Genomic DNA, 15,882 nt, shown 5'->3' on the forward strand with positions numbered 1-15,882 from the left:
ATAACTACAAATCCTTCTTGGGCAGAAGTTGTTTTGAGATGAGAGGAAACCTAAGATTAAGATGAAATGCTCTTAACTAATAGTCGAACCAAAAGGTTATTTTAGGACTCATTGGATTAACCTTAATGCTTGCTGGAGATGACTTAAGTAAGTTTAAGTTTTTGAGTGAGATCCTTGTAAGGAGTAAGCCATAAGTTCATAGAGAAGTCGACCACTGTAAATTGTTGAGTGCTATCTTAGTCGCGTAGGTCCTTATTGGAGTAGTAAAATATTTGAAATAATTTTTAAGTTTAGAGGAGTGCTTGTAGGAGGACAAATAGTGATCAATGTTTCTTGACAACTTAAGACTTATGAAAAGATTTATCCTATATGTGAGTTAGAATAGGTAACCATGGGGTTCACCATAATATTTTGGGAGACATTACCGTTAGTTTGATACATTGTGAGGATCTTTGGAGCTGAATCCGAGATAAAAGAGATGTGTAAAATTCTCAAGAATCTTGTTGTGAGTTTAGTTTTAAACGTTAGAACTAGCTTAGTAGTTAGAGTTTGAATAGGAAACCGATGATATGACTAGTGTCCTAGTTATAGAGTTAGATATCGTAAACAACAGTTGAAATCTCAACTTCAAGTGCAAAGTTATAGGGTGACATGATGAGCATAAATGTGTGAAGATTACCTCAAGGTGAACAAACTTACAGAAGTAGGGAGTAATCTGTATTGCTTATCTAATTAGCACCCAGTTAGTATCAAGTAGGCAACCTTAGAGTTGAATCGCTACCATTCTTGAACCTAAGTGAGAGTTATGAGTCAAGTATACGAAAGTGAGAAAGATCATGTTGAAGGAAGAGGCTTAGACTCAAGGGTAGGCAAATCATGTATTCTCGATAGTCATCGTGAACTAGGATTGGTAGAGTGTGAGAGTCTCGAAACTCATTATCTTTCTTGAACCGTCCGATGTTCGAAAAAGAGTCGACCATGTGATCAGTCACGTCTCCTTGTGTTTGTTTGTTCTTTTCAATTTGTCATTAGTGTCTCCTATGATATTATTCTACTCCAAATAGTATGTCATTCACATTCTATTATAGTTGAGATGTCACTCTCGTGAGAAGACTTACTTATGTAATACTATCATTGAGTAAACGAGGATCACCGGATTTAATAGTTAAGTGCAGAGGAGTCTTATGATCAGAGTAACAGAAAAAGAGTTTCAACTAGACACACATCTTGATATTGAGAATCATATGCGTGATATCTTTTTCTCGATCTTTCGGCAAGTTTCGGGGACGAAACTTCGTTTAAGAGGGGTGGAATTGTAACATCCCAATTTTTCGTAAATAAATTAAAAAAGCTTTTTAGTAATAAATAAATAAATAAATAAATATAGAGCAAATAATAGACTGAGTACCCTAGGTATAAATAGTTATGTTAAGTCAGCTGCCTCCTTTTGGCCTCATTTTCGTTTTTCCCCTTCTCCTCTCAAAACCCTTTCTTTTTCCCGCAGCCCACCAAACCAGTCTCAGAAAAACGACGATCTCGAACCCGTTCACCGTTGGATCGTCGTGAAATTTGAGTATCATGTTCGCAACACAATTCCGAGCATTCTCACCGTTGGGAATTTCGATATAATGTCTGAACTGAGAGGAAAACCCTTCGCATTGTAGCCTTTTTCTTTCCCGCAGAAACCCAGAGCTGTCTTGGTAAAACTACAATCCCGGTTTCGTTAACCGTTGGATTATTGTGAAATTTGGATATGTTGTTCGAAATTCAATTCCCCACGCTTCCACCGTTGGGATTTGCGAGATAATATTCGTGGAGGGAGAAAAAGGAATCGTATGAAGACAGTACAAGTGGAGGTTTCAATCTCTTCTCCGTCTCTCTGACGTTTGGGAATTCTATAGGAGCAGTCGGATGAATAATTGAAAGAATTTCCGGGAACCGCTAGAGATGTTGCTATCGCTGGCTGAAGACACGTGAGCCCGCTTAGAGGTAAGGGATGAGTTATTCACAGTTGGGGATTAGTGAGAACATGTGTAGGGATCCTTAGAGGATTAAATTGGGATTTTATTTTTGGATGTTTGTTAAATTCCAATTTTTCCTTTATGATTATAAATAAAATATTGATGTCCTGATGAAAATTGCTTGATAAATTGTGCTCTTGATATTTGTATATTTGGACCTATGATTTGGATATAATTGTGTAATATTATTTGAGGGGTTTTAGTCCTCATGTTGTGATAGTCTTTTATATAAATTGTTATATTGAGGATATGAAATGATAATTCAAATTGTGAGTATGTGATGAATTGTAGAATAACATGTTGCTTTGAGATTATAATATTGTTATTGAGATTGAGTATAAGTGTAAAGTTGAACATGTGTTAATTTGTGAGATACGTGTAAACATGTGATGGTGGATTGTGATACTATGAGATGTGAAATTGTGAATGAGTTCTAGTTGTGGATAAGTGTGTAGTTAACACTTGATGTGAAATTACTTGTGTTGTAAGCTATGAATTGTACAATACCCGACCAGCGTTATCTTGAGAAAAGCGTTGATGCGCAGTGTTAAAGAGAAAATGTAGGTTTCCTATTTAGGAACCAGTGTTAAATCGTAGCGCAATTGTGTTGAACGTGTTTAAAACACGAGTGTAAGGTCGTGGGTATTGTATAATTCATGAGCAGTGTCTGCATGTAAAAAAAATTATTTTAGGGGTTGGACCTGAATCAGGAGGGAGAGGCCCTGACGGACTCTTCGGAGTGTAGGCCTTGGGGGTCACCGGGTTTGAGTGCTCCTTTAAGCCTATGCTGATCTCATATGGTTGGAGCATTCTCGCAAAACATCGTGACCCTGACTGGTCTCCCTATGATCTTACTTAGTGAGAGTGACCTGACAAACCCATTGTGTGGTGTGTCTTGTTATGTACTCCTAAGCGCCCCAGGGTGGTTTTTCACTGACATGGTACCACATTGCATATAGAATTGAGTCTTAGCATAACTATTGCATATGCTTGCTAATTGATGTGTTATTATATCTTGATCCAAGTGTGGGATTCTTGTGTAATGTGATTGATAATTGAAAAGTGAATTTTGAATGACGAAGTGGTGAAGTTACGTGAGCTATGTTTAAGCAAGTGGTATCTCATTTATATAATATGTATATTTAATTGTCTTGTTTCTCTATTAGCTAGGAATGTGATAACTCACTCCCTGTGTGTTGTTGTGTTTGGATCCTGTGATGATCTTGAACTTGTGTTCGGGGGAGCAGATGAATAGGTGGATGACTATGAAGAACCTCATGCTAGAGGACACGGGAACACCACGCTCTGATAGGATGTGACATTAGGATATAGGTTCTATATTAATTGTATGAGACTTATATGACTTTCTTTGAGTCGAGATGACTTTATTATTTATTTGGACAAGTTTGAATATGATGTAAAAGAAAGTGAATGTGAGCCTTTTACCCATTTGAAAAGCTTGTATTTAAAAATGTTTTAAAAATACTTTTAATTAATATTTGAATTTTTATTCCTTTATTAATATATATGTGAGGGGTAGAGGGTGTCACATTGTGCACCTTTATTTTTCTTTTATAATTTTTAAAAATTAAATAAACTTTTATAACAAAAAATTACAAATAATTTGTGTTAAGAAAAAATGGAGTAAAAAATTATATTTTAAGCAGTATAAAAATATTTTTTATATATTTATTTTTTTCACTTCTTTTCTTCAATTCCTATTTCTATTCATCTTAACAAATACATCTTTTGCTTTTTATTTTTTCGGTTAAATTACTCATTTATACCCTATAGTTTTATGATTCGTATATTTTAGTTCTTATAGTTTATATTTTAATTATTTTTTAGTCTCTATAGTTTAAAAGTGATCTTTTTAGTCTTCATAATTTGTATTTTAATTCTCTTTTAACCCCTATAGTTTGAAAGTAATATTTTTAGTCTCTATAATTTATATTTTAATTACCTTGTAGTCCTTACTACAATATATATATATATATATATATATTGCTACAAATTAGTTATAATTTATCAACTATTTTTATTACAAATTACCTTATGATAAATTAGTTACGAACTACTTGCTAATATTTTTGTAGTTAATTGTAATTGATAATATTACTCATATTTTGATGGTAAAGACTAAAAGAGAATTAAAATATAAAGTATAAAGACTAAAATGACCACTTTCAAACTAGGAGAATTAAAATGTAAACTATAGGAACTAAAAAACCACTTTAAAATTATAAGGACTAAAAGGTACAAATAATGAAATTATAGGAATCAAATCAGTCATTAAACATATTTTTTCTCAATTTCCATCTTTCTCGTTTTTATTTTTATTTTTTCTATTTCACTTCTAATTCAAACAAAACATGTCACTCTTTGATAAAAAAATTATTGCTTTGGAATTTTTTATTCAATGCATAATGTTGATACGTGAGTTTGAAATTAGTAAAAGCAAAAGCTCTTTTGAAGAGAAGAAAAAAAAAACTTTTGGAAATTTTTATTCAATTCATAATGTTGATATGTGGTGTTAATTGATTTTTTTACTTTAAAAAATAATATTTTGTTATAAGAGCTAAAAGAAAAAAAAATAGAAAGGCATAATATAAAATATGACTAATTCTTACCTTCCAAGTCGATGTGTTAAAATTGAGTTAACTCCTCACCCCCAATTCTAAAATAGTCTAAAAACATATTTTAAATACATATATTGAACTGATTGCATTATTATGTTTCAAGTTGATACATCTAGGTGTGACAAAGAGTATTGATCACTCCTACCTCACCTTAATTATGGCCTAGTTGTTGTCTTAGTGATCACTTGTAGTCCCATGTCAATTAAAAATATCATTTGAGTACTCCTCAACCTAGACCAAATTTAAAATAGATACCCATCAACCTAGAACGAAATTAAAATAGGTTTATTTATGTTTTTACGTGGACCAAAATTTTGATAGGATCAATTTTGTAAACTCCACCTAAACCTAATTAAGGCCCATAAAATTTTTTGACAAAATCGACAAAACTTTTGTTGTGGACAAAACGGATCAATTTTTCATGACTTAACTTGCCTCATTGGCTAGATACCTTCTCAATACTTGACTTGAATGTGAAGGGATAAAAAGTATATACTTACTGAGAGCTTTCCCACTTTCAACTTAACGCGTAAACTATCTCCCTCCCGTATTCCTACTCTACTATAGTATTTGTTTGTTTGCTAGCACAGGTAGTAGAGGCATTCTCCACTCTAGTAGTAGTATATGTAGAATCTGAAAGTGGAAGGCTGAATTCCAAGGGAAGCCTGACTTTAAAAATAAAATATTCTAAAAAAAGTATTTTTAAAATAAATTTAAAAAAAAGAAAAAAAATATTTTAGAATAAAATATGTTTTTCCATCCCCGTAAAATATTTTGAATATTGTACTTTAATTTCAATATTATATTCACTTATCATTTTTATCTAGATTTCATTAAAAATTTAACTTCATTTTTTATTTAAACAATCCCAAAATATGCATATAGGTTCAAGTCTGTATAATTTAATAAGTATGAAATTTGGAAATCATGCAGCTTTTGATAATGTCAAAAAGAATTTACTTAATAATAGTTGTCATCATCAAAAAAGGGAAAAATGTAAATGTAAATGTATGTATACAGGTTTTTAATGATGTCAAAGTATAAGTAAACATGATTACATCAATAAATATTCAAGGTTAAGCAAGCAAAAATTGCTTTAAGATTAATTCAAGATCAAGCAAACAAGATCAAGAAAAAGATAAAGTCTTAATTTATTTGTTAAAAGAATTTCACGTGTGTATATAATTCTACATTCTAAGTCTATCGTAAATCATTTAAAAAGGAGTTAAAATTTGTTAGTGAAAAAAATTTTAGGACTTAATTTACCCCCTTTTAAATTATTGAGGTCACTTGTCCAACAAATTCATCACTACAAAAAAAAAATTATTCATTTTTTGTCCTCAAAATTAAAATGTATTTTTTTTTTGGATTTGAGTTCCATTGATTCTTATTTCTGTGTCATTATCCTTCTTACATGTCACTTTTATTGGTCTCATTGTTGGATACTCTCTTTTTACTATGTTGGGGATTAAAAATCATCCACAAATTTTTTTTAAAAAAAAAAAACCACAGTCAAATTTTAAATCTCTTTTTTCCTAACTTTCTTCATCTTGTACCCTGCCGTTTGACCCACCAATCACCAGTGTATCTACTAAAAGATGTGCATATGTGAGAAGATGTCCACCATTCGCTTTAGAGTTTGTCATAATCATTCCCACCGTGGACTCAAACTTTAGAAGCCATGTAATTAATAGTACCTACCCCACAATCCTTAACATAAACCAACAGAAGCATAAAATCAAGTAAACTTTCGTCGTAATACAAAGACACCCCACCGAAAAGTCTTCCATCTTCCAGAATTACGTATGCCACAAACTCTCAATCTACGGTGGAAAAGAAAAAAGGCTTATTTTGCGTAGTGGAAAAGGCTTGCATTGGAGACGACGGTGTCTACGACGATTGACGCGGGGTGTGTCATGGCATTCGGTGTCACGTGGAGACTTGATTCCTCAGACTCGTCGATTGGTTTTTCGAGCTAGGAGTTGTAGCCTTTGTAGAAGGCTTTGGCGTTGATGATTTTTTTGTTGAAGAGGAAGGGAAGTCATGGGAGAATTTGCAGGTGCATTTCCATCTGGTCGCGGAATGTGGGTGGTTGAAAGTTTTGGAAAAGGGACTTAAAATTTTGTGGCGACTATTTTGCAGTTTGCAAGGATTATTAACACCCAAAATCGAAAAAAAAAAATATCAATAAAAGAGTGAGAGGTTAAGTATGAAAATTAACCAAGCTTAGCTTATTTCAATTTTGCGACAACGAGAAAACAAAAAAAAAATTAGAGGGATGAAATTCATACTTTAATAATTTTATGGGATGAAAAATATGTTTTAATCATTATTTTATTAAAAACTTAATTATATTTTATATTTTAAGGTTTAATTTGATCCCTCAATTTTTAAAATGTTTAATTTGATCTTTCAATTATTTAGAATGAAACAACTATATCTTTTCCATCATATCTCTTAATTATTTGGTGAAAATAGATTTTTTTTTTATTAGTTGTCAACACAATTGATGTAAAACATTATATTTCTAAAATTAATTGTTTGACAACCGATGTAAAAAGATATCTTCAAAACTTTACCAAATTGAGCCTTTTACATCGATTGTCAAGCAACCGATTTTAAAAATACAACATTTTACATTAGTTATGTTAACATTCGATTTTAAAAAGACATCTCAAACTTTATGAACCTTTTACATTGATTGTCAAGCAATCAATTTAAAAAATACGTTTTACATTAATTATTTTAACAACTAATGCAAAAAGTATCAATTTTCATCAATCTAATGAAAATGGTATAATTATTTCATTTTAAATAATTAAAGACTGAACTTTAAAATACAATTAAGAGACTCATTATATAATTAAGCCTTTATTAAAACATTATTTAAAAAAACTTAAACTTGGTCCAATATATTAATCTTAAGATTATATATAGTTAAATTGTAAAATTAAAGTATACAACATCAAAAATCTGTATTGGCTAATTCAAGTAGATGGAACAAGACTAGTTATAAACACCTCTAATATTTATCTTACAAGTCAATTTTGTGAGATTGAATTAAGTCATAAGTTTAAATTCTAAAAGAAAATTTATTTTTATTTTCCTTTATGATAACTAAATTCTTGCATATCAACTAAAATTAAGTCTAGTAAAAGAGGTTAGTTTTCATAGTGAATTAAGTTCAAATTCTCTCTAGGTGTGATGTTCAAATTTAATGTCTCTATGTCAAATAGGAATGATTTAATATATAAATAAATAAAAACTCAAGTGCCATGTCATGTGTGTTCCCCACATAAGTGTGAATGTGGGGCCCTGCTTACCTATGAGTGCTCTCAATTAGCTCTTCATATAGAAAACAGCAGCCGAAAAGATATTTGCACAAAAATTGTTATATGGTTTGCACAGAAGTCCTTTAAAGATGGCAAAATTGCTTTGTTTCATAGAGACATCGTTTTTACATTGTCCCAATACATTATATGACTATATGCTACAACTACGACTATTAGCTAAGCTAAACGAGTTTTAAAGTTCATGTCACTCACTAAAGAAACTCAGAAAGCAATTGTTCCCAACAAGTTTCGTTGCTGCATATTGGGAGCAGATGCCGAAATAAGGAGCAATAGATCTTGTATTATGTCAGCTATTTCCTTCTCATATTTTACCTTCAAAACCTTTCTAATCTCAACCATGTCCTACCTTAACCTTGCTTACCAAGGCTCATGCCAAAGTTCCTTTGCCCCTTCATTTCCCTTTGACTCTTGCATATAGTACCTGCCATTATTGGCCCAAATTGTCTTAAACAACCAATCTCAAAAACTATTTTATTGAAGGCTTGAAGAAATTTAGGAACGTGTGACTGCATCTAAGTGGAAATCGATTTTGTGAAAGAAAAACAAAGAAGCCACCCAAAAAAATTTAGAGCCCATCAAAATGGATCATAACCCGTGGGCCAACCCAGCCTTACCATAGGTTTGGGCCAAGTTGGGTTGGAAAAAAACTCTTACCAGTAAAAGCAACAAAATGGCCTGACCACTGGGTTGAACTCATGGGGGGCCGGGTTGGCAAGCAAGTTGCCTAGGTACTAAAAAAACCCTGCCCTCAGCTCACTCACTAAAAAAACAGGAGCCATTCAGTTCACGCATCATGCCTCAGCTCACTTAGTGACTTAGTCAAACAAAGTCTCAAAGGTGGGCTGGGTTGATCCACTTATTAAGTGAGCCAAGGTAGGTTGGGCTGGCCTGTTTTGACAGTTCTACATAAAATTGATAGAGAGCTTACTGATAGATGGAGTATGGGAGAGATGGGATTATATGACTATCCAAAAACTGATAATATGAGGTGAATTCTGCACGAAGGTGACAGCAGCCTAGTGATAGAATAAGAAGCGAAGCATAAGGAACTCCAACAACAGTGAAGTTTCTTTTCTAAAGCAATTGAATATTTTAAAACAGCACAAGTAATATGACAAGAATTGTGTGTAGTAATGGACTACTGGTGAAATACAAAGATTTCTGTTGACCGCTTGAAAATTTACAACAATACAACTTAACAAAGAATTGATTTGATGGGTCAGCTGCAAATGGTTAACCTGTAGATCTAGGATGCACACAGCAGGAACAATGGGAAAAGAAAGTCTGGACTTGGGGCCACATACAGGTTCTGAGCATTGGAAAGGGAAATAGAAGAATGAAATAGTTTTCATGTTAATTACTTAATTACTAGTGTGCATCATGTTTTCACTTTGTTTTCATTTTCAAAAGTTACATATAATTCTAAAAATTGACAAGAGAATTAAAATACTGACAGAATACTTTGGTATAGTATCTGTCAGTATCAAAATCAAAATCTAGGGTCATTCTTGCCACCTCCTGAAATAATACAAAATCATGAGGAGCGTGACCCCTGGTGAGGGATGACATCTTCACGACTAGCAAAGCTTACCTTGTGACCAAAACTATCAAAAGGACATCACAAGGTACCATTCTCTGCTATTAAGTGAGCAAACTCTTGCTGTTTATTTGGGAAATCTTATAATGTTATATTGGGGTTTACCATGTTGATATTTTGTGAAGACACTGAGAAATGATGATGGGTCAAAGCCCAGTGCTTTAGCATTTGGGGATGGTTTCCTTGCGGATTTGGTAGCAAGTGCAGTGAAAATAGAAATCTGCAAGTTTTTTTAATCAAGCACGTTTGAGTTCAACTGACTACAGACCAACCATAATGTAAATTTTATGCTGCTGTTACATAAACAAATGAAAATGAAATTAAAATTTATTTGCTCATAGTTGGTAATATGTAACATTTTAGAATCTACGCAAAAAAATGTCATATCAAAGAGACGAAGCAGGAATTAGCTTTTCTCATTCTTTTGATCAGTGCGTGGGCACCCGAGTGCACTAGATATGAGAAATACCAATAATAAAAAGATGAAAAACTCTTGGACCAAAAGAAAAAGCAGGAGATGATCAAGAAGTCCCTAAACCATGCCTAGCAAACATTCACATAGTGTTTGGTTGGAGGGAGAGGAGGGGGGAGGGATTTTTTTTTTTAAACTTTGTTTGGTTCAATTTTTAGCAAGGAAGGAAGGGAGGAGCAAAATCCCTCATCTAATTTTTGCTCCCCTCCAATATTGGGGGATTTGGAGGGAAGGGAAAGGAAATTTGAAACATTTCAACTAAAATGAGTGAAATATCTCAGTTTATGTTTTGGAATTCAAAATTACAAGGATAGAAATGTAAATTTATTTTTAAAACTCTTCCCCTCCCCTTGTGAACCAAACAAGCTCCTCTCAACCAAACATAATGTCTAATCAAAATCTCTACCCTTCCCTTCCCCTCCCCCCATTTTATTCTCTCCCCTCCTCTTCCCCTCCCTTGAACACTTGAAAAAGGAGACCATGACTAAGATAGACCCTCCCAAGGACAGAACTTAAAGATTCCAATCCCTTTCATCGTACATAAAACTTGCCTGAAACCATTTGGATTGACACCAATTGCGGTTGAGTTCACTTTTAGCACACCTAAATTAAATTTCTTTTTCTTTAAGGAACCTAAATTGTATTGAAAAAAAAAATGCCCTGATAAAGTAAAATTTTTTACACAAACATCCAATCATAACTTATTATGTATGAAAACTTTATTGATTTTTTAAATAACTATCTTAAAGTAATTCAAATGATAATTTGAGATTAGATGATAATATAAAATTACATGTACAAACCAAATCAACAAATGGCACATAACTAGATTTTGCACTTGGGAGTAAACCTCGGTATATGATACTGTAAGAATTTCTTACTAGTCTAACACTGTAAAAAATTATTCATTTTTATCGTTTTCATCTTTATTTTTCACATTTTATTCTAAAAAGGACTAATAGTAATGGTGCCGCGTCTATCATAGTAAAAACTTTCATATTTGATATAGAAATCTAAAGCTAATAAAAGAAGCTTCCTTGTTAAAATGACAAAGGACATGATTTTTGAAAGAATAGGATGCAGGTCCAAACATGCATAAGTGAATAACATTTTACAAAATCAAAAATTAAAGTGAAGATTTTGTAAAATCAAGAACTACTAGCACATACTAGAATTAATACCTGCATGATTGTTAGGAAAAAACATACCTCATATGACTTTGTATCAGGACCATGGGGAGTCATACAATTATGGAGACTTGCACCACCGGGAAGAAATCCATCAGCGTTGGCCTCAAAAACAAATGTGTTAGTCACAACACTAGAGAAGACAAAATTTTGTCTCAACTGACCCAAAACTAATCCTGCTCTTTTCCCATATTACCAAAAAAACTACCATTAAGATGCAAATCCTTCGTGCTTCCCACAAACAGCGATTAAAAGACAAAATTTGATATGATATACCTCATAGCCACCATGAATAAGGCCCATAAATTCACTCATGCAATTGCGATGATAATATGGAGGAAGGAAAGTATGCTCAGCAACCAGCCATCTGGGTGGGAAAATGACAAAATCAAGCAATGCCACTCCAGGTTTATCAGTTGGTGCGGTCAACACTGCACATATGAACAAAAATGTAAAAAAAAAAAAAAAAACAAACAATTTCCATAAACAAAAAATAAAAAAAGAAGAGAAGGTTAAGACAAATTTCATTTTCAAAAAAGGCATACCAGTATTGATAGATGGGTCACTATGATCAAACAGAACTGTATTATAAGGGCAGAATTTGCTTAAATCATACTGCAAGTGAAAATAATAGTTGCCAAATTAATTAAGATGCATAAATTATCTCACAGGAATTATGCCCCTATCAAACTGAAAATACTATGATTGTAATCATAACTCACAATGAAGAAGGGAAAAACACCCACCTTCTATGGAACATAATTACCATGCCAAGCAACAACATTGAAGGGAGAGAAATCTTGTACTGCATCAAAGAGTTCACCACCAAACTTCTGCACTATGGTGTACCCAGGATAAGATTTATCTTCAAACCAAGCAGTAGGAACAAGGAAATCCCTTGGGGAAGCAAGACCATTAGCACCTATAGTGTAAAAAAAAGTTATTTTTAATTTCACATACCATGAATTTTCAAGCAACATATATGGTAGCTTAAATTTCTTAAGAGTAAAAGAGAAAAGATACCTATTGGTCCCAGATCAGGAAGTTGAAAATGAGTACCAAAAATTTCAGCAACATAACCGCGGGATGGACCATCAGGCAGATTCACAGAAAAACGAAAACCGTGAGGTATTATAGCAATTTCACCCGGAGAAACTTTCAATCTTCCACATTCAGTAGTGATAAGGAGTCCTACAAATCCAGCAGACAGTATGAAAAATATAAATAAAAGGGAAAGGTATATTCCTAAAAAGATGTGATCCACAGGACGGATTAGAGTGTACTCTTAAGCATCATGAAACTTTATTTAACCACAACGCCAAAGAAGAAATTCATGCATGGAATAATTCAAAAACATGGTGAGAACTGGTTGTCATTCTAACTATAAAATTCTACACAAAAAAATCAAAGACAACTCTTAAATACCCATTCAGAAGACTAATGCACCAACCCTGGAAAAGAACAATATTTGTCATTCATATGCATTGCATCCTTCAATTAAGAAATTTCTTTTATATTCAAGTCCAGCCAAGTTCATTGGCACAGATCAACAAGGAAATTATACAGGTGCAGAGAGAACTATATGCACACAAGTATAATGAAATTAAACCCAAACACAACTTTCTTAGTTAACATTGAACCATCAAGGAAATTGTTTTAGTGACTTACTTCCTTGTTGGGGAACTATCAAGAAGTCACCATCAGCATTGCAAAAGGCACAATTGTCCATTGATTTGTTGGCATTGTACCTATAAGTGATATAATATTTTCCCATTTATTAAACTGTTAAAGTTACCTTAAAAATTTAAATTTTGTCATACCAAATCTGGAAGCTTGGCATCAATATCTATGACCAATACGCTATTAGTATTATTTTGCATAGGCTACCAAAATTAAAGAAAAATCAATGGCTGGAGGTGTATTTATGCAACAGGCCATGGTAGCAATAGCATTACTTAGAGCAAAGATAAAACAGCATATCATATAAACAAATTAATTTTCACAGTACACAAATCAAACAGATGAAACAACACTTGATTCTTCTTAGATAGTGTTTGGAAGTAAACAGACTAGAACAGGATGAAACATAAAATAGCAATTGTGTTCTATGTGGGTTTCTTTTAAAAAGAGAATAAAAACAAATGTCCTATTTTATTTTGTTTAGTGTGTCAATCACTGCCTTATCTTATTCTTGTTCACACCAAAGTTATTGTTTCAGACAGAGACCTCATATCTTCATTCTCTACCCTTCAACCCAACCCACAATTACAAATCAATGCAAGTAGCACAAGAGAACTATGAGACCCATACCACACAGTCACACTATGATGACGACATAGCTTTCGGAGCCTAAACATAATAATTCAACAGCATCTCCTAGTATTCGTGAGGAAAGAGGGGATAACATGCCTTCTTAACATTAGTCAACCCCTCAACTCCTAGAAAAAAGGAAACTTAAACGTGCATAGCAGGGGAACTATATCTTGAATGGATTGTTCTCCAAGCAACCACCCCTCACCATAAATAAAGGATTTTAGTCACTTAGTTACATATCTTTTCCACCTTCATATACACCTAATGTAAAATCCAAGTGTCAAGAGTGTCTTTACCGTTATACCACTCTTATCTTTGACGCAGCAATTGGAGTCTCACCCCCTGCTAGTGTATTTTGAAAGTAAGCCCAAATCCAGACTCCAGGACAAAACAGTTATCAGAAGTACAAACTTCACATTAAAACAAGGTTATTCTAAAACACCACTTATGTTAGGTGTGATATCAACTGTCCACCATAGATCTGAAAGCAAATACAGATGAACCCAACTTCGTGAGGCGTAAAAACATATTAAGAGGAGTTCCATAAAGTATCTCATTATATTGATCAAAATGAAAATATACCAATTACTGTGATATGTGCTCTATTTGTAGAGCTTATTGTAGTAATAACTAACAATTAACAAGCTAACCAACTAACAAATGTCAACTACCACAGCTAACTGACAACATCTAACATCAACTAAAATATATATTATTTCAATTTATAGTCATTAAACAATGGCATTGGCATCATATTATAATTGTAGAGACTTAAAGCTCACAAATTATGCCATTCTGATTAAGAAACCAAGCCAACCCAAAAAAAAAAGAAAATCAATGACAAAAGAAAAATAACTGACTGGCACAACACCCATTAGATAAAGAAGAATACAAATTGTGACTGCAATTGTGACTGTATTTCAAAAACCTTGTGACTGCATTTCAAAAACCTTGGCAAGAACAAACCAACCCACCCACCAACCTAACGCTGAATGTTGAGCATGTCCTTAGCCTCAATCTGCTCCTCCACAAGCCCCTCACTCGCGTACCTACTCAACAGATCCTTCTTCTTCTTCTCCAGCACCCTCCTCTCAATCTCCTTCTCATCCGGCAGCGGCACGTGCACCACGAACTCCCTCCTCTCCCTCTCGTCCTCCTTCTCCCTCTCCCTGGCCCTCTCCTCCTCCACCACCTCCTCCTCCTCCTCCTTCAGTACCTCCCTCGCCACCGCAGTCACCTCCGCCACCTCCCCGCTCAGCACCCCCTTCCTCGCCTCCTTCCTCACCTCATCCAACCTCCTCCACTCCTCCGCCGCCTCCCACCTCATCGCCTCCTCCGCGGGCCCCTCCAGCCGCTCCAGTACACCATCCTCCTCATCACGGTAACCATAATAACTTGCATCAATCCGTTTATAAATGTCATAGCGTGTTCTTCGTTTGCGAAGATCCGGCGGCTTTTCGAAGAGCTCCTTGACGCCGGGGAGCTTCTTGGCAGCCCCGAAGTAGCGGTATCCCGGGCCACGGCCTCCTGGGTTTGGGACGTCGACGATATTTCCGTCTAGGTCCGTCATCTTCGCGGAGTGCTTCGCGTAATTGGGACCGCCGAGCTCGACGATTCGGCGTTCCCAGTGCGATTTTTCGCGGATTAGTTTGTTGATCTCATCGTTGAGGTCTCTGAGGCGGTGCTCACCGAGACCCTCATTCTGGATCTCGGCGACCTTCCGGCCGATCTCCCGCATGATCTGCTGCCGCCACTTGTCCGCCTCTGAGAGATCGCGGCACTCCGAGGCGAGGAAGGGACGGCGGTCTTTCGGCTTCTTCTTCTCCTCCGCCTTCATCGTGATGAAGCGGTTGAGCATCGACTGCGCCTTCTCCTCGTTACGAGCCATCTTCGAAGAAAGAAGCCCTAACTGACTGTGACTGAAGAAGGACTTGGTTGAGAAAGGAAAACCCTAACTGTGAATGAAGAAGAATTTGATTGATTAGGTTTGGAAGAACTTCGATGAGTGTTAAAAAGCCTGTCTCTATTCTTCCTTCCTTGTTCAAAATCTAATATGTTCAGTCAAAAAATATGATTTCTAATATGTTGCTAATATTATAAAAACATTATTGAGATTAAAGCTAAAATTATTTCAAAACTAAAATTGTATATCAAAGAAATTAAATTGAACAATAAATAATAATTTGATAGAAACAAATACAAAATATTAGAAAAATATGAATTATATGTTGTTAAATTTAAAAAATTTCTACAAAATAAAATATTTTAAAAAAATAAATTGAAAAAAATAAAAGGAGCAT

At 34.3% G+C, this 15,882-nt stretch overlaps 1 protein-coding gene and 1 pseudogene across 2 annotated transcripts; both read right to left on the reverse strand.

Annotated features, from left to right (window-relative positions):
* Nucleotides 1-8,074: 8,074 nt before the first annotated feature.
* LOC121172693 (homogentisate 1,2-dioxygenase-like) lies at nt 8,075-13,870 on the reverse strand (annotated as a pseudogene).
* Nucleotides 13,871-13,886: 16 nt separating this feature from the next.
* On the reverse strand, nt 13,887-15,646 carry LOC100778539 (pre-mRNA-splicing factor ISY1 homolog). Of its 2 annotated transcripts, none has more exons than XR_136572.5 (2): nt 14,511-15,645; nt 13,887-14,063 (listed from the first exon to the last, which is right to left on the reverse strand). XR_136572.5 is itself a non-coding variant. In XM_041016066.1 (2 exons), exon 1 carries the CDS (start codon nt 15,468-15,470, stop codon nt 14,565-14,567), a length of 906 nt encoding a protein of 301 aa, XP_040872000.1. In that variant the 5' UTR covers nt 15,471-15,646; the 3' UTR covers nt 13,887-14,063. The 2 variants fall into 2 exon arrangements, 1 of the variants encoding a protein (XP_040872000.1); XM_041016066.1 differs by having other exon boundaries at nt 14,565-15,646.
* Nucleotides 15,647-15,882: the final 236 nt, after the last annotated feature.

The sequence above is a fragment of the Glycine max genome, chromosome 6, assembly GCF_000004515.6.
Source record: "Glycine max cultivar Williams 82 chromosome 6, Glycine_max_v4.0, whole genome shotgun sequence".
NCBI classification, from domain to species: domain Eukaryota; kingdom Viridiplantae; phylum Streptophyta; class Magnoliopsida; order Fabales; family Fabaceae; genus Glycine; species Glycine max.